The sequence below is a fragment of the Myodes glareolus genome, chromosome 11, assembly GCF_982192425.1.
Source record: "Myodes glareolus chromosome 11, mMyoGla1.1, whole genome shotgun sequence".
Taxonomy (NCBI): domain Eukaryota; kingdom Metazoa; phylum Chordata; class Mammalia; order Rodentia; family Cricetidae; genus Myodes; species Myodes glareolus.
Window position 1 is genome coordinate 13,762,848 of NC_142036.1, and position 23,495 is coordinate 13,786,342.

Here is a 23,495-nt window from a genome sequence, read left to right on the forward strand (position 1 = left end):
TGTGCAGGGATCCAGGCAGATCAGCTACAGGGGAGCTGAGCCGGGAGGATGTGCAGGGATCCAGGCAGAGCAGCTACAGGAGAGCAGAGGCAGGAGAATATGCCGACATCCAGAAAGAGGAGCTACAGGGGAGTTGAGGCAGGAGGATGTGCTGGGATCCAGGCAGAGCAGCTACAGGGGAGCTGAGGCAGGAGGATGTGCTGGGATCCAGGCAGAGCAGCTACAGGGGAGCTGAGGCAGGAGGATGTGCTGGGATCTGGGCAGAGCAACTACAGGGGAGCTGAGGTCTGTGGTATTGTCATATTCCAGGCTGAACAGCTGCAAGGAAGCTTTAGTTAACAGGGATATAGAAACAAGGCTGAGCAACTAAAGAGTATGTGGGGTAGGTTAAAGTGTGGGACGTCAGGCTGAGCAACCACAGGGCATCTGAGATAGGTGGGAGTGTCAGGTCCCAGGATGAGAAACTACAGTCAGGTAAGAATATGGGAAAACAGACTGGGCAGTTACAGGAGAGATCCGGTAGGAGGGAGTTCTGGAAGATCAAAGAAGCCTGGAAGCATAGCAAATAGGAAACCAGACTGAGTGCCTACAGCAGAGCTAAGGCAGGTGAGGATGTGGGGAATTAACTGAGCAGGTACTGAGGAGTTGAGGAGGATGAAGGTGGGGGCATGGGCTGAGCAGGCACTGGGGAGCTGAGGCAGGTGAGGGTGGGGGCATGGGCTGAGCAGGCACTGGGGAGCTGAGGCAGGTGAAGGTGTGGGGCATGGACTGTGCTGGTACTGGGGAGCTGAGGCAGGTGAGGGTGGGGGCGTGGGCTGAGCTGGTACTGGGGAGCTGAGGCAGTTGAAGGTGTGGGGCATGGGCTGTGCTGGTACTGGGGAGCTGAGGCAGTTGAAGGTGTGGGGCATGGGCTGTGCTGGTACTGGGGAGCTGAGGAGGGTGAAGGTGGGGGGCATGGGCTGAGCTGGTACTGGGGAGCTGAGGCAGGTGAAGGTGGGGGCATGGGCTGAGCTGGTACTGGGGAGCTGAGGCAGGTGAAGGTGTGGGGCATGGGCTGAGCTGGTACTGGGGAGCTGAGGCAGGTGAAGGTGTGGGGCATGGGCTGAGCTGGTACTGGGGAGCTGAGGAGGGTGAAGGTGTGGGGCATGGGCTGAGCAGGTACTGGGGAGCTGAGGAGGGTGAAGGTGGGGGCATGGGCTGAGCAGGTACTGGGGAGCTGAGGAGGGTGAAGGTGGGGGCATGGGCTGAGCTGGTACTGGGGAGCTGAGGAGGGTGAAGGTGGGGGCATGGGCTGAGCAGGCACTGGGGAGCTGAGGAGGGTGAAGGTGGGGGCATGGGCTGAGCTGGTACTGGGGAGCTGAGGCAGGTGAAGGTGTGGGGCATGGGCTGTGCTGGTACTGGGGAGCTGAGGCAGGTGAAGGTGTGGGGCATGGGCTGTGCTGGTACTGGGGAGCTGAGGCAGGTGAAGGTGTGGGGCATGGGCTGAGCTGGTACTGGGGAGCTGAGGCAGGTGAAGGTGTGGGGCATGGGCTGTGCTGGTACTGGGGAGCTGAGGCAGGTGAAGGTGTAGGGCATGGGCTGTGCTGGTACTGGGGAGCTGAGGAGGGTGAAGGTGTGGGGCATGGGCTGAGCTGGTACTGGGGAGCTGAGGCGGGTGAAGGTGGGGGCATGGGCTGAGCTGGTACTGGGGAGCTGAGGCAGGTGAAGGTGTGGGGCATGGGCTGAGCTGGTACTGGGGAGCTGAGGCAGGTGAAGATGTGGGGCATGGGCTGAGCTGGTACTGGGGAGCTGAGGCAGGTGAAGGTGTGGGGCATGGGCTGAGCTGGTACTGGGGAGCTGAGGCAGGTGAAGGTGTAGGGCATGGGCTGAGCTGGTACTGGGGAGCTGAGGCAGGTGAAGGTGTGGGGCATGGGCTGAGCTGGTACTGGGGAGCTGAGGCAGGTGAAGGTGTGGGGCGTGGGCTGAGCTGGTACTGGGGAGCTGAGGCAGGTGAAGGTGGGGGCATGGGCTGAGCTGGTACTGGGGAGCTGAGGCAGGTGAAGGTGTGGGGCATGGGCTGAGCTGGTACTGGGGAGCTGAGGCAGGTGAAGGTGTGGGGCATGGGCTGAGCTGGTACTGGGGAGCTGAGGAGGGTGAAGGTGTGGGGCATGGGCTGAGCAGGTACTGGGGAGCTGAGGAGGGTGAAGGTGGGGGCATGGGCTGAGCAGGTACTGGGGAGCTGAGGAGGGTGAAGGTGGGGGCATGGGCTGAGCTGGTACTGGGGAGCTGAGGAGGGTGAAGGTGGGGGCATGGGCTGAGCAGGCACTGGGGAGCTGAGGCAGGTGAAGGTGTGGGGCATGGGCTGAGCTGGTACTGGGGAGCTGAGGCAGGTGAAGGTGTGGGGCATGGGCTGAGCTGGTACTGGGGAGCTGAGGCAGGTGAAGGTGTGGGGCATGGGCTGAGCTGGTACTGGGGAGCTGAGGAGGGTGAAGGTGTGGGGCATGGGCTGAGCAGGTACTGGGGAGCTGAGGAGGGTGAAGGTGGGGGCATGGGCTGAGCAGGTACTGGGGAGCTGAGGAGGGTGAAGGTGGGGGCATGGGCTGAGCTGGTACTGGGGAGCTGAGGAGGGTGAAGGTGGGGGCATGGGCTGAGCAGGCACTGGGGAGCTGAGGAGGGTGAAGGTGGGGGCATGGGCTGAGCTGGTACTGGGGAGCTGAGGCAGGTGAAGGTGGGGGCATGGGCTGAGCTGGTACTGGGGAGCTGAGGCAGGTGAAGGTGTGGGGCATGGGCTGAGCTGGTACTGGGGAGCTGAGGCAGGTGAAGGTGTGGGGCATGGGCTGAGCTGGTACTGGGGAGCTGAGGCAGGTGAAGGTGTGGGGCATGGGCTGAGCTGGTACTGGGGAGCTGAGGCGGGTGAAGGTGTGGGGCATGGGCTGAGCTGGTACTGGGGAGCTGAGATAGGTGAGAGTATAAGAGACTTCAGCTGAATAAACAAAAGGGAACCAGGCAGGTGAGAATGTGGGGAAACAGACTGAGGAGCATGCAGACCACCCCAGCAGGGCCTGGACACTGCCAGGAGCTATATTAACTGCCCGTAACAATCACTCTGCTGGGTACCAGGGGCAGGGGGTTGAGAATGAGTTGAAATGGTAGGCAATGGACTGTTTGTGGGACCCCTGGCAGTGGGACCAGTATCGACCTTGGTGCATGAGCTGGCTTTTTGGACCTCATTCCATTTGGTGGGATGCCTTACTCAGCCTTGATGCGGGGGGGGGGGGGGGGTGTCTTGGTTCTGCCTCAACTGACTGTTCCATGTTTTGTTGACTCCCCATGGGGGAGGCATTACCCTTTCTGAGGAGAGGATAGGATAGGGGGTGGCTTGGGGAGAGGTGGAGGGAAGTGGGGGGAGGAGAGAAAGGAGGAGAGGGAGGGAGAAATGTGGTTTGCATGTAAAATGAATAAAAATTTAAAAAAAGAAAAGAAAAGGTAGGCAAGGTAGAAGACCAATGACAGAGGAGAGGGATCAACTATCCTTACTTCATACTGAGAGTGAGAAGAGGAGAAACTAGGAAGGGTAAAAGGCCCAGAGGTGAAGGCTGGAGCTGATCCAACTCTCTGCTGAGATGGGGACAGGCCTGAAGGTATGTTGGCTGGTGGCCTGAAGGTATGTTGGCTGGTGAAATCAGGGAGGTTGATCCAATAGAACAAAGAGGGCCTAGTAGAGCAAGAAAATTCTGGAGCTGGAATCAGTAGAAGCCTGCAAGGCCCACAGAGTCCAGGAGATCATAAGGGAGAGAAGAGGACAGAACAGGAAACTCCTTGGGAGGGAGAGGTACCCCTAGGGGCTCAGGAAGCAAGCCCAGTGCAGGTGATATTGGGGCTTGGGGAAGGCTGCATAGGCAGCAGGCAGTCCCAAGAGCATAGAGGGCAAGAGGCATACAGGAAAGTGGATCAGGTCTAACAGGGCCGCCTGAGATACTCAGGACAGAGACAAAGCCAAAGGAGCACTGCATGCAGAAAGAGCTGCGCCGACGAAGGCAGCAGCAACAGCTGAGGGCTTCGAGAGAACCAGTCCTGGGGGTGCAGGAGTCAGAAAGTGCCTCTGGCCAAGCAAGAACCCAGATAGGGAAGGGTCCTGGGGCTGGCATTACCGAAGGATCTAGATGGACGGCAGCTCTCGAGTCAGGGATCCTAGCTATGATCCTGGTGGGGAAGGGGTTATGGAAGCATAGGGCAGAAAAACCAAACCTGTGCCAACAACGTAAGTACCCAGGGTCAACCTACGGAAGGAAGGGAAGGTGACGACTAGAGTCTGGGAAGAGGGTGTCAGAGCTAAGATGTAGGAGAGACCAGCAAAGCCCTGGAGATAACGGGAGGAACCAAGGATAGAGGGGACAGGGTGGTTCTGGCCAGCTTCGTGAAGAATGGGGACGTTTTCCAACTTCAAGGGCCGAAGGATGCTGAAAAAGGAAAGGGACTTTTCTAGGATCTGGCAACACAAGTACCATGCAAAAGGAAAACCCAGGACAGTATGAGGAACAAGACTGGAAGAGATAGAAAGCCAAGACTGGGCTCGCTAGGGTCTCGTCAGTGTGACTACACAGCAGGGAGGTAGCAAGGTGCTGGCCAGTCAGGACAGGCCCGGCCAGAGCTGCCCACACTGAGAACCTGTAAGGTGGGAATGTTGGTGGTGAAAAGAAAGGCGTGAGGAGGGGATAAGGTGCAAAGCAGGGGCCGAGAGTACACATTTAGGAGCCTGGACTGACTTGAGAGGGGATAGGTCGAGAAGGTTGTGTATGGGCAAGATGTGGGTCCAGACCCAGGAGTCGAGAGAGAGTGCTAACCCTACTTAGTTCAAAGTCAACTAGAGAAGACACCATCTGCACAGCAAAGCTATGGCCAGAGCTCTGGGACCGTGGAGAGTTCAGGGAACCTAGGAACTGGGCCATCAGTCAACCACCAACCCACCAAGGCAGGAACAAGTAGCCTAGGAGTTGGTAAGAGCCAACATGACTGGACAGGCAATGCCAAGAAGGGGCTACAGGCTGCAAGACTGTGCTGGCTTTAGTTTGTCATTCAATATTGTCCTGATTGTGTGAAGCCATATGGCCTAGGCATAAGAGACCAAAGAGTGGGGACCCAGATACCCCAGTGGACAGCTAGTATGGCAGTATTCTGAAAGTGTATTGGGAATGGGACTGTGCTCAAAGTACCTCAGGCCTGACCAAACCTGATGATCCTGACAGTCACCAAACCAATTCTTGGATATTGCCTACACCATGTAGAGAGCCAGAGCCTTGGGAGGGCTGAAAGAAGAGGCCTTCTAGAGGCTTGGGTCAGCCACGTCTGACAGCATGACCACATATACCCCCTCTTTTTTTGCAGCCACAACAACAGCCCCATCTGTCTATCCACTGGCTCCTGGAAGTGGAGGCACAACTGGCTCCACAGTGACCCTGGGATGCTTGGTCAAGGGCTATTTCCCTGAGCCGGCGACCGTAACCTGGAACTCTGGAACCCTGACCAGCGGCGTGCACATCTTCCCGGCGGTCCTAGATTCTGGGCTCTACTCCCTCAGCAGCTCAGTAACTGTGCCCTCCAGCATGTGGCCCAGCCAGACTGTCACCTGCAACGTCGCCCACCCGGCCAGCAGCACCAAGGTGGACAAGAAAGTTGGTGAGAGAACAAGCAAGGGAGGAATGGTTTGCTAGAGGTGGGTCTTAAGCCATCTGCATACCGAGACCAACCAGGTTGGGCAGCCATCACCAGGGTTTGAGGACATCCACTCAGGGTAGCAAGAGAGCCTGTCTGTGTCCCTTTTGGAGACTTCTGTCCATGTTCTCTACACGCATGGACTAGTGCTCTGGGTTGTGTGTCCATGCCCCTCATCCGGGACACACAGAGGCAGACTCATGTATCAATCTGCCAAGGGCCATACTCAGGAGCAGCCTGTCCTGAGTCCACACAAGAAACAAACTCTCCCTGTCTGCATCTTGGTGCCTTCTCATCTCCAAACCCCAGTAACACACAGTCTTCTCTCTACAGTGCCGAAGACAGGCTGTCCCAACCCTTGCACGTGTCCAGGTAAGTCTACAGGCCATTTACTCCAGCCCCTGTATACAAAAAGTGTCCTAAGTAGTGTCCATATTCAAGAGTGGTCCAGGCGTTGGCCTATTTCCATCTTTCTTCTTCATCTACAGTCCCAGAAACATCATCCGTCTTCATCTTCCCACCAAAGCTCAAGGATATACTCACGATCTCTCGGAATCCCAAGATCACGTGTGTTGTGGTGGACATTAGTCAGGATGATCCCAAGATCCAGTTCAGCTGGTTTATAGATGGCAAGGAGGTGCACGATGCTCAGGAACAGCCCCGGGAGCTGCAGTTCAACAGCACCTTCCGAGAAGTCAGTGTCCTCCCCATCCTACACCAGGACTGGCTGAATGGCAAGGAGTACAAATGCAAGGTCAACAGTGAAGACTTCCCTGTCCCCATCGTAAAAACCATCTCCAAAACGACAGGTGAGCATTGCAGAGTGGGTGATGTCGTAGCAACAATACATGACTTCTACCCTGTCAGCGACCTCTGTACTGACTGTTCTCTGTACCCACAGGGCAACTTCGCGTTCCGCAGGTATACACCATACCCCCACCCAAGGAGCAGATGACCAAGGATGAAGTCAGTCTCACCTGCATGATAATGGGTTTCTACCCTCAAGACATTGATGTAGAGTGGCAGAGGAATGGAGAACCAGAGCAGAACTACAGAAACACCCAACCCGTCTTGGACACAGATGAGTCTTACTTCCTCTACAGCAAGCTCAATGTGAAGAAGAGTGATTGGGAGCGTGGGAATACTTTCGTCTGCTCTGTGGTACACGAGGCCCTGCACAACCACCACACAGAGAAGAACCTCTCCTACACTTCTGGTAAATGAGCCCAGTGTCTTGTGAGCCCTCTGGTCCTAAGGGATGCTGATACCCACCTCCACCCCTTCTCTGTGTAAATAAAGCACCCAGCACTGCCCTGGGACCCTGCAAAAATGTTCTGGTTCTTTCTAACATATGGAGTATTCCTACGTCATGGGCTGTGGCATCTCCAGGGTTTGAGGTCTTGAATTAACACTAGGGAGAAAAATGTGACCCTGTCCTGCCAGACCCAGCACTCTTGAATTTGCCTGGCCTGAAAAGAATGTATTCCTCACTGGAAAGGCTGATCCTTAGGCAGTGCCTCTCACTTGCCCTTTCTCTAACTAGCAGTTCATCTGTTCTGGACCCAGAGATACACCTAAGACACCTGCAAAGAAAGGAACACATAAACCCCATCTCCTTCAGTTTATCCTTGCCTCCCTCCCAGGATATCTCTGAGTGCACTGGAAAAATATATGAGGGCATAGGCATTCAGACAGACCCTTGCTGTACCTCTGCTCGATCCAGGAGGCTTTGCAGGAGCTAGGTCTATGCCAAATGGTGAGAACGAAGGTATCTCTCGCTGCCCATGAGAGACTGTCAGATGTTCATGTGGATGCTGAATTCAGACTTATTAGAACCAATCTGCTGGCAACACCCAGCCCACAAGGCCCATATGTATACACACACACACACACACACACACACACACACATACACACACACACACACACACACACACACACAACTGGGCCCTCACATGGGCATTGTACAGTACTCAAAAGTTCAAAGGGTATCAGGTCTTTTCACATGGCCCTCCTCGGCATCCACAAGAGGGTCAACTGAGACAGATACAACATTTCTCTGTCGAGGATGCCCAAACCCTCCTCTTACACACAAAAATCCTCTCAAGCCCAGTCTGTCCCTGGACCTCAGGCCTACCTCACACAACTGAAACTATTCCAAAGCTGTATAACACGATTCACTTCCCAGTGTGGACTTTGTCTGAAGTCCAGGCAGCACCAGGCACAGACTCTGCCATCACTCTGGCACTCTGGACTTAGTCACCAGAGGACAAACCAAAGACCAGGCAAGCTACACAGTCACTACCCACAAGAGTCACAGGCTCTGACTCAGCCTAGCCAGTCCCAGAACTGAGGAGTTGAGCAAACAGAATGGTCTCCGACAAAGTCCCAGGCCACTGTCAGGTTCAGTGCGTCTGCCTGAGCCCAGAAACAAAAGTGGAACACTTTTGGGAACTGAGGTTTCTGGTCCAAAGAGAGCAGAAATAAAGCTGGCCCCAAGGAGGGTCTGCTGACCCAGCCCAGCTGGTGTTTTCTCCTCTGCCTCCATGCAGACCCACTTGCCACATAGGGACTCCCTCCCAGCCACACCTTGTTGGGACAAACACTGACTGCTCCCTCTCTGTCCAGAGGTGGAACTGGACAACTGTGCTGAGGCCCTGGACGGGGAGCTGGACGGGCTCTGGACGACCATCACCATCTTCATCACCCTCTTCCTGCTCAGCGTGTGCTACAGTGCCACCGTCACACTCTTCAAGGTCAGCCACACGGTCCCCACAGTGTCCATACCGTCCTCACACTGCTTCCAACCTGTCACCATGCTGTCCCCACACCGTCCCATGTCACCTCTACGTGTTCCCCAGCTTGTCCTCTTGCTGTGTCTACTCTGTCCCCACAGTGCCCCACTCTACCTCCCATGGTTTTGCTTGCTGCCCCATGTTGTCCATCACACGGTCCCCCGTACTATCCTTGTGATGTCCTATGCCCCACACTGTCCCATGCCCACGCTATTCATCACTTGTTACATACATGCTGTGCAATGCTGTCTACCCTGCTGTCTTAACACAGACTCCACAGTGTCCAGTGCCATCTCCATGATGCACCAAACTATCCCGGTTCTGTCCTATGCAGTCCTCATGCCCCACATTGCCCCTTGCTAGCCACTATGCTTTTCCATGTTGATGTCTGTACTTTCATGCTATCCTTACTGTCTCATACTGACCCCATTGTCTCCCCAAATTGTCCGCACACTGAACCCTGCTGCCCCATCATGTTCCCGTGCTGTCCCCAGCTCCCACACTGCCCTGCGCTGTTTCCCATGCTGCCGACCGTTCTGTATCTCGTGCTGTCCCTACACTCATCCATAATGCACCATGCACCTTGTTTTTCCATGCTGTCCTCACCTCATGGCTCATCCTGTCCTTATGCCACACCCGACTCTCTCACCACTATCCCTATTCAGTGTCTACATTGTCTGCACTCCACCCCATGTTGTATCCTCAGCCTGGTCCCATGCTGCCCAAAAATCTGTTCTATACTATTACCACATTGTGTCCCCGACATTCAGCCCCTTATATCCCCTCCGGTCCCCGTGCTGTCCTCCAGACTCCAACATGGTTTGAGAGGAGCTCTAGGAGTGGGTACTTGCCTACCTGTATAGAGGGAACTTCAGGCGAGATAGTCCTTGGTTTATCCACAGGACAGAGTGCAGGCCTGACCCTTGTTTTACCCATCTTGTCCCACAGGTAAAGTGGATCTTCTCCTCAGTGATGGGGCTGAAGCAGACTCTGGCTCCTGACTACAAGAACATGATTGGACAAGGGCCTTAGGCCATCTCCTATAATGGGCAGAGGGTTTCTCAGGCCCAGAAGGATCCTGTCCACCATGTCAAGCAGCCTAACTCAGATCACACTGCGCACACATGCTTCACTACCCTCTAACCCTGAGACCCAGCCACCCTCAGTTCTTCCCTCGTTGGAGGACCATGTGAAGAGTATATTCTGTCCCAGGAAACAGCCAACAGGACCTAAACCACCATCACAGCAGCAGCCAAGATGGGGTCAGAAGGGCCATAGTTTCCTCAACAGTAGATCCAGACAGTTGGCACAGAAGAACACTCACTGAAGAAGAGACAAGTGCCCACATTGTCTGTGTCCAACTCGAAAGGGACCAACCTTGGAGCCAGGCATGTTCAAATCATCCTCTAAAACAGGGATTCCTGACAGAAGAGACAGTTTTCAAATCCCCAAGAGTAGACATCTTTCAACCAAGCCAGGAGGACCAAGGCGACCATGGCCCAGATGAATCTCACTGGAGTTATTCCAGAGGCCTTTGCATTACCTATGTCCAGCCAGGCTCCTTTTGACCCAATCCATAAACGCTGGAATAAAGAAAAGGCCTGAGTTTCTCAGGGTCTTGAAACCTGAGAACCTTCCAAAGATTGGGCTCCTTGTGCATATCCCTCTTCTGGACACTGGTTCAACACACCGGATTCTCAGACTACCCTGACCCCACAGCCTTGAGATCTGGACACTGCCCTCTCTCTGGATATCTCAACTACACTCTGAACTCCTAGCAGAAGAGGGCCTGGACTTCATAGCTTCTGTGTGACCCTGGCAGGACACTGTTCATGGGCTGGGTGACCAGCAAGGACCTCCTGGAGAGGGACCTGGTGAGCAGGTTCCAATTAGGCCAGAAGAAAGAAGGCAAAGAGCAACAGTGGTCGAGGGACACGGAAAAGATTAATGGTACAGCAGGCTCATACTCCAGTCCTGACACCTGCTCAGGACACATACAGCAGTCAATAAGAGTTGGAGGAGAAGCCCAAGGAATTGTCATGGCCTGAAGCACTATCTACTAATGTGTGGAGTAGGTCTCCGGAGGCCCAATGCCTGCTTCTCCATCATTTCTCAGCCAATGAAGACACAGGAAGAAAAAGGAAAACAGAAAGAAAAGTGGGTACCTGCCATTCCATGACTGGGACGAAGTTCTCAGAGGACTTGGGGCTTTGGCTACACCTGATTTCCTGGAGATCCTTGATACATTTAAGATCTCTCTCTAGTTTGGTTTTGTTTGTTTATTTTTGTCTTTGTTTTTCAACAATAAAACATTCTTTAGAAATTCTACAAGCACTGTGTTCTTCCTATGTGGACCGACCCTGACACTCAGGAACAAGGCACAATTAGACAGCCCAGTGAACCATGCAGGCCCCTCTACCTCTCTCCTGGTCATGTGTCCGCCCAGGCTTCCCCTAGTGGGCCCTTCACTGCTGGGCTCTAGCTCTGCTCCCTCAAACCACAGAGGCCCTCAGCCTTTCCTCACTACAGGCAGCTTCTTCCCAGCTTCAGGCTACCTTGAAGCCCAGTGTGTCCCCCAAGCTGGCCAGACAAAGCCTCCAAACCAGCCACAGAAACTGAGAAGCAAGTGGCTTTGGGTGACATTGTGTTGTTATGGATTCAGCCAAGGACAGGGATTCATTCAGCTGCCTCCATAACTGTTTATTGTCTCAAGCCCTGGTAGAAGTCCCAGACCAGGTGTTGACAGTGGGTTCTCAGCAGGGCTCTGCTTGGCTTGTAGATGCCTTCTCCTCCATGTCCTCACAGGCCATTCGTGTGTGTGTGTGTGTGTGTGTGTGTGTGTGTGTGTGTGTGTGTGTGTTCTGATCTCTCCTCATAAGTGCACAGTCAGGCTGGAAGAGGCACACCCTAACCCGCATTATAACTTACCTGTTTAAGATCCTGTCTGTGCCAGGCAATGGTGATGCACGCCTTAATCCCAGCACTCATGAGGCAGAAGTAGGCAGATCTCTTTGAGTTTGAGGCCAGTCTGGTCTACAAAGCAAGTTCCAGGACAGCCAGAGCAGCTATACAGAGACACCCTGTCTCGAAAAAAGAAAAAGAGAAAGAAAAAATCCTGTCTGCAAACATAGGCACAGTCTGGGTCCTAGGGACCTATATATCGACTGGTAAATCTGTTGAGGACAGAATCTAGCCCATAATAACTTGCCCAATGGTTCCTAAAAGTTCATATCTTTCCTACATACAATGTCCTTCATGGTGATATCCCAACATCTTACCCATCCAGCATTCAGCTATATTCCAAATATCCTCCAAATGTCTGCTAGTTAGGGAGGGTGAGATGAGGATGAGACTCTTGCAGGGTCAGTTTCAGGCCATACCTGTCAGGAAGGAGGTCAAGGCAGTAGGCACAGAGCAGATATTTACACCAGGATCACCTGAGCATATTCTCGGGTTCAAAGGCAGATTATAGACTGAGCTCATGCTGTGGAGAAGATGGTCCACAGTAATCCTCTCTCACTAGCTCAGTGATAACACCCTTTCTATGGCAAAGGGAAGAATAAAACTGCACAGGGCTGCCCAGTGTCTCGCTGCTGCGTGCGTCTGTGTCCTACCACAGCTGGTTCTGTCTTCACATGGAGATCAGGAGACACAGACAGACTCATGGCCTGAGGCATCCCTGTAGAGGGATATCTGGTCCCAGGAAGACGTTTCTGGAATATAAGGATTAGCATCCATGGAAAGAGACGATACACAATCAAAGACCTTAGAGGACACCCCAAGAGTGTATGCCAGGTGCTGGCTGGGCAGTGAGTTCTCGGGTGGAATTTGGGAGCTGACATGTCCCAATGTCGTCAGGACACTGTTCTTGTCTGTATAACGTCGAGCTGTGGCTACATGAGGGAGCTCAGCTGGGTGGACTGGTCAGGAGAGGATCTCGTCAGCACAGCCACAGGGGGTGCAGAATCCAAACTGGCCTGTGCCACCACAGCGTATGGTGCTGGGCAAGACTTGAGGAGCAGCAGACTCCCAAGAATGGCACTGCTGCCATGGAAACCATAGGGAGGTGGACATAGGAGGCAGTGAATCTGTGCCTCATGCACAGAGATGCGTGGAGCCTGGGCTTCGGTCATGTGCACTGGACAAATGATGAAAAGCTCCACACTCGGGACGCAGAACTGGGAGTGAAGGCAGTGGAACCTGGAGCACCAAGAGGACAGCTCTGCTTTAGCCCTGAGGAAAACTGCTTAATCCTCCACAGACTTTCTGCTTTATGTGACCAAACCAACCTCCCTACAAAGCAAGGGAGATCAGTCATAATAGAGACCATTTGGGCCTGGGACAATCTTGCTACTCTGATAAAAACAGTATGTGTGTGTGTGTGTGTGTGTGTGTGTGTGTTTGTATACGTGTGTGTGTGTGTATATACTGTGAATTAAATTCCTGTGAATTAAAACTTAAATAAAGAAACGTCCAAATTCTCTCATAGCTCAAGTGTACAATCCATTATTGCAAGCATCTTAGTTTCATTTCTGTTGCTGTGTTAAAATAGAAGTAATAGCAGCTTTATTCAGCCTGCAATTTGAGGTTGCAGTCTGTCGCTATGATCAGGGAAAGCAGGAGCTTGAGGCGGCTAGTCACATCCACAGTCGAGAACAGAGAGAGTGAATGCTTGCTCACCCGGTGACACATAAAGTTAGAAAGAAAATCTGGTGGGGATAGAAAAGGAAATATGGGATGGATTTTATCAAACAGTATATGTATGTATGAAATCCTCAAACAATAAAGAAAATACTGCAGGAATAACTCAGCAGGCAAAGGTACCATGCACGAAGCTGTGATGGTGAAAACCTGAGTGTGTTGAAAATCCAGGAACTGAACTTGGTCACCAGAACACATGTGATAGAAGGAAAACAATCAAATTATTCCCAAAAGTTGCCCTCCTACCTCCATATGTACACCATGGCATGTGCACACACAAAGAGACACACAAACATGCATGGACACACTCAACATAAACACAACACACATATAAAAACACATACATGCACACACCACACACACACACATACATAGACACACATACACACACATGCATTTTGTAAGGACTGCATCCTTTATCTATCTTTCTGCAGGTATTTGTGCTCACGCTCCTGTCTTTGCAAAAGAGCACATTTTCCATATCTCTACATTCTGCTTTCTGCTTTCAGTGTAACTGGCTATGAAAGTGAGTCATAAACATGCCCAACCTCAGTGTGATACTGACTTGAAATTTCCTCCATCAAACAAATTACTTCTTCCTTCTGAACATAGTCAGAGGCTTTTCTAGAATGTAACACAGGTCTCCAGGCCAGTCTTGATGGAACCTTGTCCCCTTCACAACCTCATGGGCTGGATCCTTTCTGTCTGCAGTCCCTTTTTAATGTTTACCTGCACTGGGCTTTCTCGTCCTGTAACATCCACGTAAGTTATCCTTAAAGGTACCCCCATCTTTTCCTCTGTGTACAAATCCGTCCATCTTACTTTTTAAGTTCCTGGACTGGGTATATTTTGAGAAAGTGTTTGTTTACAATCAGAGAATTATATATTTGCCATAACTCCTTCTGTTCTGGTTATTGATGCCATTGGTCCTTAACTTGTGTTTAGCCCTTATAATGACCAAACACACATGTTGTTCTTTCTTTAACCCCAAATTCTCTCATTCTCACTCTTTCTCTAACTCTCTCTCCCTTTCTCCCTCCCTTCTCCCCTCTCTCTCTCCTCCCCATTCTGTGTGTGGGGAAAAAAAGAAAGAAGGAGGGAGAGAGAGGAGGAAGAGGGAGGAAGAGAGAGGAAGAAAGAGGGGTGTATAGGAGTCTGTGAAGACCAGAAAAGGCATATGATCCCTTGAAGCTGGAGTTACAGAAGGTTGTGAACCACCTGGTGTGGGTACTGAGAACCTAAGAACAAGACTCAGGTCTTCTGCAAGAGCAACATGTGCTCTTAACCATTGAGCCATCTCTCCAGCACCCCAATTTTTCTTTTGAGGCCTTGTATGTCATTCAGAATAAATTCAGTCAATACATATTCAACACAACCCATCACAGACAGAACGACCAAGTTAGGGACTTGGAGGACTGAGCATCCTTCCAGCTGGGCACTGGGATCTGGTTTCTGCTAGGTGAGCGCCTCCATCTTCAAAATGAAGAAATCAAGTCTGCTAGGCCCTAGAGCAGGCCTGAGCCCTGACTTTCGGTGTGGGCAAGCGTGTGTCCTGTTTGTTACCACAGCTAGAAACAGATGCTTCTGCTGAGAAGCTGCCTGTGAGGAGGCTGTTGATACAGACGAGTTGTGAAGCGTGGTAACCACCACAACCCACATGACAGGCTGTTACAGACTGTGGCTTTGGTGCCGGGAAAGGCGTCAACCAACAGTCCTACAGAGGTTCCAGTGCCACAAGGTCATCACATGTCTGTAGCAGATGAATTTCAATCAACACTTCTATGACACCAGAAGGGAGTCATGTAGCAGGCATACCCTTGTGTTGCTGTGAAGATGGGGAGCTCACGTAGCAAGACTATGGCTGTGTTGAGAATCTTGGCACCAGAAGGGTTTGCTAAGAGAGTGTCACAGCATCATTGTACAATTTTTATCTTCTAGCTGGAGAAAACCTCTAATACAGACTCCCAGGACAAACTAGGTAGCTTCCATCCCCAAGACAGGCCATGAGTCTCCAGCCTTGGTACTCTATGTTCCCCAGGGTTGCCCAGAGCTGTGTGTATGGGGTCTCTGACGGAAAAAAATCAAACCAGAAAGCCAGAAGTGACTCAGGTCAAGCAGAGCAGTGGCCATAATCCCTCCAGGAAGCCTTCTCCAATAGGCTGAGGTAGGCAATCTCAGGGACGGTGTCATCCAGGGTCTCAAATGGTTTTGCAGGCCTTGAGACATTTGCTGAACAGCATGGTCATTTGTCTACTCATTATTTCAGATGTTTTCTGTGTGTGTGTCTGTGTGTGTGTGTGTGTGTGTGTGTGTGTGTGTGTGTGTGTGCACGCACTGGGGAGCACATGCCACTGAACACAGAAAAATCAAAGGACTTGCAAGAGTCGGTCCTCTCCACCATGTAGGTCCTAGATATTAAACTCCGGTCATGGAGTTTGGCATCCTTATCTACTAAGCCATCTCACTGGCCCATTTTTTCGGCCATTTATTGATTTATTCATTCATTTATCTGGCTCCCCAAAGGCCAATGTATGCCCTTTGTCCTCCAATCCTTAGAGCCAGAACGGGAAGCAAATTGATAGTGATGGACACATAAGAGAAGAAGTAGTGCCAGAGATGATGCCAGGGCACAGAGAGACTGCCAGTACCAGGCAAAGGATGAAGCTCTGAGGACTGTCTTGGGAGTACTAGGGGAACAAGCAAGGCCTCTGGTGTAGCAGAGATCCAGCACTCCAGGCCGAGTGACCCTAGAGAGGTCTAATTTTTCTCTGCAATGGTCTGCTATGACAAATGGATTCCTAGAAAGGACTATACCAACATGCAGGGCTCATGCAGAACTGTGGTCAGCAGCTGGGGTTTGAAGTTGGGAGCCTCCATGGGAAGCCTGTGGGGAGGCGGGCAATGCTATGGAAAGACTGGAGTCCTGCCATAGAGGGGACTGGGATATGCTGGCCAGCTTGGAGGGTGATGGTCACTGCTGGGTCACAGATGGTCACAGGGCCTTACAGATCTGCTGTATCTGTGGCAGGGAAGAGAGGCTGTCAAGAAAGTACTCCAAAGCCCTCTGAGAGCTTTTGCTCTGTACCCCTTTCTGAGAGTCTCTCAGTTGGTACCCTGAAGCTTGCCAGGAACACAGATTCTCCTGGGGGACATTCCGCTGCTGCCAAGGGTTCCAGAATTTTTGCTTTCTTATTTGAATTATTTCCCCTGAAAGCAAATAAAGTTCCCCTTGTTTTCCCTTCAATATCTTTCCACTCCATTCTTGTAGGGTGGTGGACAAGAACCCAAGATAGGAAAAATTATCACTTCAATATAGTCCCAAATGCACACAACAAGTAACCTACTTCCTCCATTAGGCCCTCCCCCTACCACCACCACCACCCCCCAATAATGCCATCATATTCTGAATCCATTCACAACAAGCTGACCCTCTGGTTGGTTCAGAGCTCTCAAGATCTAACCATCTCTGGGAAGCCTTGCATAGACAGCTCCAGAGAAATGCCATCACTTAATCCAGTCAAGGTGACAACCAAATGAACCGTCTTCATCAGAGAAGGAAAAATCTTGTTACAAGGTCACAATATCAGCTCCTGCCTCGGTTTCCTTCCTGCTGGCTTGTCCCAGGTGCATCAAACTTATCATCCACATATTCAGCCCAACTGTGTGGCCAGTCCCTTAAGACTTCAGTTCCTCCCCATTCCATCTGTAACCGTTGGGTCTCTATCTGTCCATAAAATCATCCTTCTGGAGTTGGAGCTTCATTCTGTGTGTCACCCGTCTGTCTATTGTCTGTCCTCCCTCTGTTGTCTACCTGCCTGTCATCTCCATTCCATCGTCCTCTATCTATGGTCTACTGTTTATATCTATCCTCTATCATCCATCCATCATCCACCACTTGTTCTGCTTCTCTGAAGAACTTGGGTGCTCATCTCTGAGACTCTGAAAGATGAAAAGGTCTAGCGTGGTATCAGGCAGGCATGATGATTGGACTATGCTTGTTTGCAAGTTTGCTTCAGGCGGGGGGACCAGCATTTGGATGATGTCTGTTTTAGTCAGCTATACCAGGGAAGCTGTGCTAACAAGAACTGCCTGGAGAAAAGTCTCCTTCTAGCAGGCTTGCCTCCCCTAAGTGCTCTGTCTACTGCCATGTGTTCTCTCTGGGACTCGGGTCCAAAGAGCAGGTCATTTCTGAAACATAATTGGCCTGTGTCACATTCTATCTTCAATGTCCACCTAGTCCCTAATCCACATATGACCCTGGTCAGAAGGTTCATTAGGGGTCAGGGACCTGATGTTACTTTATAAGTGACCAGGAGTTTGATAGACTCACAGACATGGAGCTGAGGATCTTCCTGTTGCCAGCGTTTAGTTTTCATGGGGATATGGACACCCATGATCATTGCGTAGAAAAAGATGCACAGAGAGTAATCATTGTCAGAGGGCACTGAGTCCAGAAGGGAGTGTGGGCTAGGTATCACACAGATATGAGGAACACTTGGCAAGTCCTGAGCCCCTCAAAGCTCCCTAGGCCCTCTGCCCAATCATGTTCTTATAATTGGAAGTGATCATCTGTTTCCTTTCCACCACAATAGAAAAGGTCTGCTTCCCTGCTGAGCAGGGCACATGAGATCACTGACCAAGCCCTTTCATTCTGTGAATTGACCATAGATCGCTCCTGCTATCTCTGTGAATTAACCAGAGATATCTCCTGCTGGGCAGATGGTGTGGGGACCATGGAGAAGATGGAGGTGGGGAATACAGGGATAGCGTGAGGTACAGCAAAGGAACCTCACAGTGCAACGGAGCTTCAGCGTGAGGACAGAGTGTGGGCAGAGTGTGAAAAGAGTGAGAACAACTTGGAGGTCAGCATCTGTAGTATGGGACAACAAGGGATGTAGGGAAGTGTGAGCACATTGTGGAGACATCACGAGGATGGCATGTGAATATCAAAGCTACCGGAGGACAGTGGCTCTCAACCTTCCTATGCTTTGACCCTTTAATACAGTTCCGTAGGCTGTGGTGATCCCCAACCATAAAACTATCCCACTGATACTTCATAATTGTAATTTTGTTACTGCTATGCATTGCAATTTAAATATCTGGTATGAAGGATATCTAATATGTGACCCCCCCCCCAAGGGCCATGATCTACAGGTTGAGAACCACTGCTCTAGGGGCTTACAGGGGACACCATGGGGACAGCGTGAAGACAACACCATGGAAACAGCATGATGACCATGTTATGACGGCATGAGGCTGGTGTGGGATCTGTGAGGACATGGTGGGGGCAGCAGGATACACAGCAATGGACACCAGAGGACATTGGGTGAGATGGATGGAACAGTGTGGGACCGATGGGAAGCAGTGCAGGGATAAAGTAGCTGATCTTGAAGAGTGTGACGGTGGCACTGTAGCACACGCTGAGCAGAAGAAGGTGATGAAGACGCTGATGATCGTCCAGCTCCCCGTCCTGGGCCTCAGCACAGCTGTCGTCCAGTTCCAGCTCTGCAGAGAGAGGGACAGTCAGTGTTTGTCCCAACAAGATGGGGCTGGGCTAAGTCCCTATACGGCAGGTGGGTCAACAGGGAGGCTCAGGAGAAAGCACCAGCTGGACTGGGCCAGTAGACACTCCCTGTGGACACCTTCCTGTCTTCTTAGGCCAGCAGCCAACGTTCCCCCAACTGCTCCAGTCCAGACACAGTAGACCTGATGGCAACATGGACCGTGTAGCAGCCCCTGCCTATCTGCTCCACCCCTCAGTTCTGAGACTGTCTGGGCTGAGTCAGGGCCCCTGACCCCTGACCCCTGACCCTCGCTGCCTGTTCCCAAGTTCAGAAAGCCAAAGTGATGGCAGAGCCTGTGCCTGGTGATGCCTGGGTTTAGGAGAAAGTCTGCACTGGGGAGTGAACCAGGCCACTCAGCCTTGTGGGGAGGGATTAATGCTGGAGCCCAGCTCCAGCGGGGTTCCAAGCCACAGGATGGAGATGTGAGGTTTTAGAAAATGAAGAGACTGACCGCCGGTTGTCTTTTAAACCAATGGCCCATTTTTATTTATACAAATAAACAAGAACAGTTTTAATATGTTTCTCTTTAATCATTTTCCAAGAATCATTAACATTTACCCATTTTGGTTTTTGTCTTCCCTACTCCCTTGACATCATTGATCTTTACCCCATTTCATTAATTTTTATATTCAAGCCAAATGATTATATCTAGCCAGGTACATCTTACTCATACTATGCCATAGCCAGCAACAAACATGTGGTTACAAAAAAGGGATTCAAGTCTTATGATTAGTCCTTAACAATGTGAAACTTTTTATATTTTTATAATCAGCTGAGTGTATGCTACCATACCTAGGATATTATTTTCAAGTATAAGCTAATTTACCCCTGTATATCACTTTCATGTGTACAACAGTTATAATTCTATTCTTTATAAATTCTCAAAATGGTCATCATTACCTAACTCTTTAACTTTTGGGGTCAAAGTTTTATTCTTCCTAGCAGTTTCTATGTCTACTTTTTACTTCCAAGGAAACTAGGAGTTTTATCCAAAAAAAAATATTTGACCATTCATGTCCTGGCACCAGAGACATGTCTGACCTTTCACTTCCTCTACCTTTTTTCTTTGTGTGTCCCTAGAAGTTTTTAATGCCATCTTGTAAGAAACTGTTCGCCATTGACCCGAGCTAGTGGGAACTCACTGACGCTGGACTGATAGCTGGAAAACCTGCTTAGGACCCAACTAGGCCCTCTAAATGTGGGTGACAGTTCTGTGACTTGGGCAGTCTGTGGGGCCACTGGCAGTGGGACCAGCATTTATCCTTCATGCATGAACTGACTTTTTTGGAACCCATCCCCTATGGAGGGAAACGTTGCTCAGTCTTGATACAGGGGGGAAGGACTTGGCCGTGCCTCAACTTGATATGCCAGACTTTGCTGGCTCCCCATGGGAGGCTTTACTCTTTCTGAGAATGGGAGGGGGGGATAGGTGGGGAGAAGTGTGGGAGAGCTGGAGGAAGGGAGGGAGGGGGAACTGTGGTTGGTATGTAAAATGGAAAAAAATAAAGAAAAAAAAAGAAGAAGAAAAGAAAATGTCTTCCAAGTTCTTAAGCTCTTTGGGATATTGTTATCTCTTTTTTAGAATAGTTAAGTAAACAAGAATCATTCACCTTTAGTGAGTTCCCTCTGCTTAGTCCAGATGACTGCAAAGGCACCCAGGGAGACCAGAGAAACCCGTTCCTTCAAATGGCTGCAGAGAGGCTTAATTTCTTTGTAGAAACTTTTAGAAAAATTATCAATTTTTTGTTCCCAGTAAACTCAGCTACAATCACACAATTGACAAGGCAAAACTAAGAATACCCACAAGAGTAAGAACAGTGAAAGTTAGAGAGGCCTGAACCCGTGGACTCCCTAGGATCTGCTCACAGGTCTACAGCATCAGTCCCACAGGTCCTTACCTGAGCCACCGGTGTGCTGTGGGGCTGGAATGGATGCAGTTGTATCTGTCTCAGCTGACCCATACATGAACATTGAAGAGGAGGAGCCCAAGAGAGGACCTGAAATCTTGCTGGGTCTGAGTGCTATACAGGGTGCTCATATGAGTGTGGAAGGCGTGTGTAGTACTCATGCACACTACTGTACATGCTTGTGCAGGTGCCATGTGGGCTGAGTGATAGTCATCAGGCAGGTTCTAATGCATCTAAATTCTGCAAGCATGTGGGGATCTGTACAGTTTCTCCCTTAAGGCAACCTCGATCCTTTTGAGGCCAAAGATTGAGTAGCCCCTGGATGGAGAATGTCCCAAGAGGTAGACAACCTAGCCCAAGTCAGGCAGAGCTGACTGTGTTGGGTGTGTTAAGTGTAAAGGGTAGTCCGTATGTCCATGGCTAGACATGTCTCTTCAAGATCACAGAAGAAAAAGAAGACTTGATCAGAAGGGGGACAGAGACAGACTAACAGTTGCAAGGCTAATGTGTTCCTTCTCTTGAGGGATTGCAGAAGGGGTCCAGTCACAGTGTTCAGCAGCAGGCAAGTGGAGGGAGGGCCTAAGAAGCAATGGCTAAGGTCAAGGCCCCTCCCCTGTGAGAGATGACTTTGACATGGCCAGGAAGACCCATATGCTGTAGGCAATGGCAGACATCAATGGCCCCAGGACCCAAAGGTGAGCACTGCGTTCATTTATCTGGGGAAAAAAAGAGCGGTCTTCTTGGTGTGGTAGTTGTGTAGAGCCTTTTAGGCCATGGAGTAAACAGTTCCCTCTTGCTGCCTGTTCTTGTCCACAGGATGAGATAGGTGCTCTTATAGTTTCTGATCTAGCTTTCTATTGCTATACCACAGGTGGAAGCCATACATGCCCATGTGGATCAGACTGAACTTGTTCTTAGTTATCCGTCCCTATTGGATGGAGGCATGGTCTAAACTTCCAGCACAAGGCCAGCCCCCTGTGAGGACAGGCGACATGTATGTCACTGTCAAGGTAGAGAGCAGCCTACTCCAGGCTCTGCCTGCAAGCCCACGACACTCCACACAGTCCACCCATCTGCTCCCATATTTGGGTTTAGAGGTGGTTTTTCTCCATGGGAGCTGGAAGGGCCCCTTTGTTGATCCTGTACTTGAACTCCTCACCCTCCAGCCAGTCCTGATGCAGACTGAGGAGGACACTAACCACACAGAAGGTGCTGTTGCCCCACTCCTCTAGGGGCTGTCTGAGCTATATGCACCTCCATTCATCCATGAACTAACTAGAATGGACCTTGGAGTCATCCTTGTTAGTGTCCACCACCACACACATGATCCTGGGAGTCAGGGAGATCGCAAGCACATTCTTGTACTTTAGGGGGAGGATGATGGTCCTGCCAGGAGGTCAGGAGTTGGCGAGGAGAGGAGATGGGTCAGCACCTGGACTACCTTCTAATGTAGTGTGACTCAGGACACTAGCTATCTTCCTGGATCTGAGATCAAGGCCTAGCAGCTCACCTAGACTTGGGCACAGGTTTGAGTCCTTGGTCTCTGAGTCCTACAGGAAAAAAAAATGCTGAATGGTACTGGGATCTGGAGGAGAGAAAGCACCAAAGTGTGGAGATGAACAGTTAGTTCTAATGTGTGCTCAGGTCAAGCTGCTTCTGAATGATGCTGGCGGGTCAAGACCCATGTCCACATCTGCGTCCCAGGTCTGAGACAAGGACACCCAGCCCAGAAAACTGTTCTCCAAATAGGAGTGCCATGAACAAAGACAGACACACAGAAATTCCTGTGCTTTGGACTGAAGTCCCCTCTCTGGACACAGCTGCCCATCCTGGTTGATCTGGGAAAGAGAATGGCATAAACCTGACCTCCGATGAACCTTCCCCCTGCAGGGCATCCTCTCCGCAATGTTCTTGTTTATCTTGCTGGCCAGATGTGTTCCACAGCAGGTAGTGGTTTGGCTGGTTCGGGTGCTAGCAGGCATAATTACTGAGACAGTGACGGAGCGTAGCTTGAACTACAAGATAGAAGGAGAGCTGCACATACCACTAGACAGGGCTCCAGAATTCCAAGGCACGGTTACCGGCTCAGGGAAGTAGCTCTTGACCAAACAACCCAGGTCACCATAGGAACCGGGGAGTAGATGGACAGGGCCATAGTTCTGACTGAAAAAAAAAAAAAGAGGAATGAGTGAGCATGCCTAGAGAAGCCCTTTTCTCCATTCAGCCCTGTGTCCTCTAGTATGGAATGTACCCCAACTCTTCATGAGCCTGACCAGTCTCTATTCCCTCTAACGCTGACCCCTATTCTTAGTCCCAGAGCCTTGCTGTACCCCCAAAACCCTTACCCTGGCAGCATCTACTCTGATCCCCATGGGCTCTCTTCTTCCCAATATAGGGTTAACTGTCCTGAGTACTCCTCTTGTTCCCTGTTTCCTGTGAGACCCCAGAATCAGAATTCTTGTCCATGACCCCGAAATGAAACCCGTGGAGCTCCAACCCCAGAGACCCCTCCCGCTCTCTTAGTTTAGCCGAGAGCCAGTTCTGGACCTTCGCCGTGCTTCTCTGTGCGGCCACAAAATCCTCTGCTTGTAAGCACAGCCAGAGGCCTGAGCCCTTTCCCTTCCCCATCTGATCTGCACTCTGCCCTTCCACTCTGGTCTTTGTTTTCCTCCCTGAGACACAGATACTTTTGGGATCTCCTGGAGAGAGGGAACCACAGAGATTCCTACCTAGGCTGAGTGAAAGACCTCCAGTGAGGTGATCAGGAGAGAGTGGACATAATCACTCAGCCCCAGCCAACCCAGGAACTCTAGGTTGTGACAGCCGGGCTTCACACC

At 51.1% G+C, this 23,495-nt stretch overlaps 2 long non-coding RNA genes and 1 gene segment (V, D, J or C); 2 read left to right on the top strand and 1 right to left on the bottom strand.

Moving 5' to 3' along the window:
- LOC125398559 (Ig gamma-1 chain C region secreted form-like) overlaps window positions 1–7,021 on the top strand; it is a 135,568-nt gene extending 128,547 nt beyond the window's left edge. The window contains 4 exon segments of the C gene segment in view: window positions 5,365–5,655; window positions 6,025–6,063; window positions 6,180–6,500; window positions 6,593–7,021. Of these exon segments, the coding sequence occupies window positions 5,583–5,655; window positions 6,025–6,063; window positions 6,180–6,500; window positions 6,593–6,915 (756 nt within the window).
- A 1,154-nt stretch (window positions 7,022–8,175) lies between these two features.
- LOC146892512 (uncharacterized) lies at window positions 8,176–10,817 on the top strand. Its single transcript, XR_015739176.1, has 2 exons — window positions 8,176–8,447; window positions 9,435–10,817. It is a non-coding gene; the product is annotated as an uncharacterized LOC146892512 (long non-coding RNA).
- Window positions 10,818–18,405: 7,588 nt separating this feature from the next.
- LOC125398560 (uncharacterized) lies at window positions 18,406–23,196 on the bottom strand. Its single transcript, XR_007231454.3, has 2 exons — window positions 22,703–23,196; window positions 18,406–18,692 (listed from the first exon to the last, which is right to left on the bottom strand). It is a non-coding gene; the product is annotated as an uncharacterized LOC125398560 (long non-coding RNA).
- Between the last annotated feature and the right edge of the window lie 299 nt (window positions 23,197–23,495).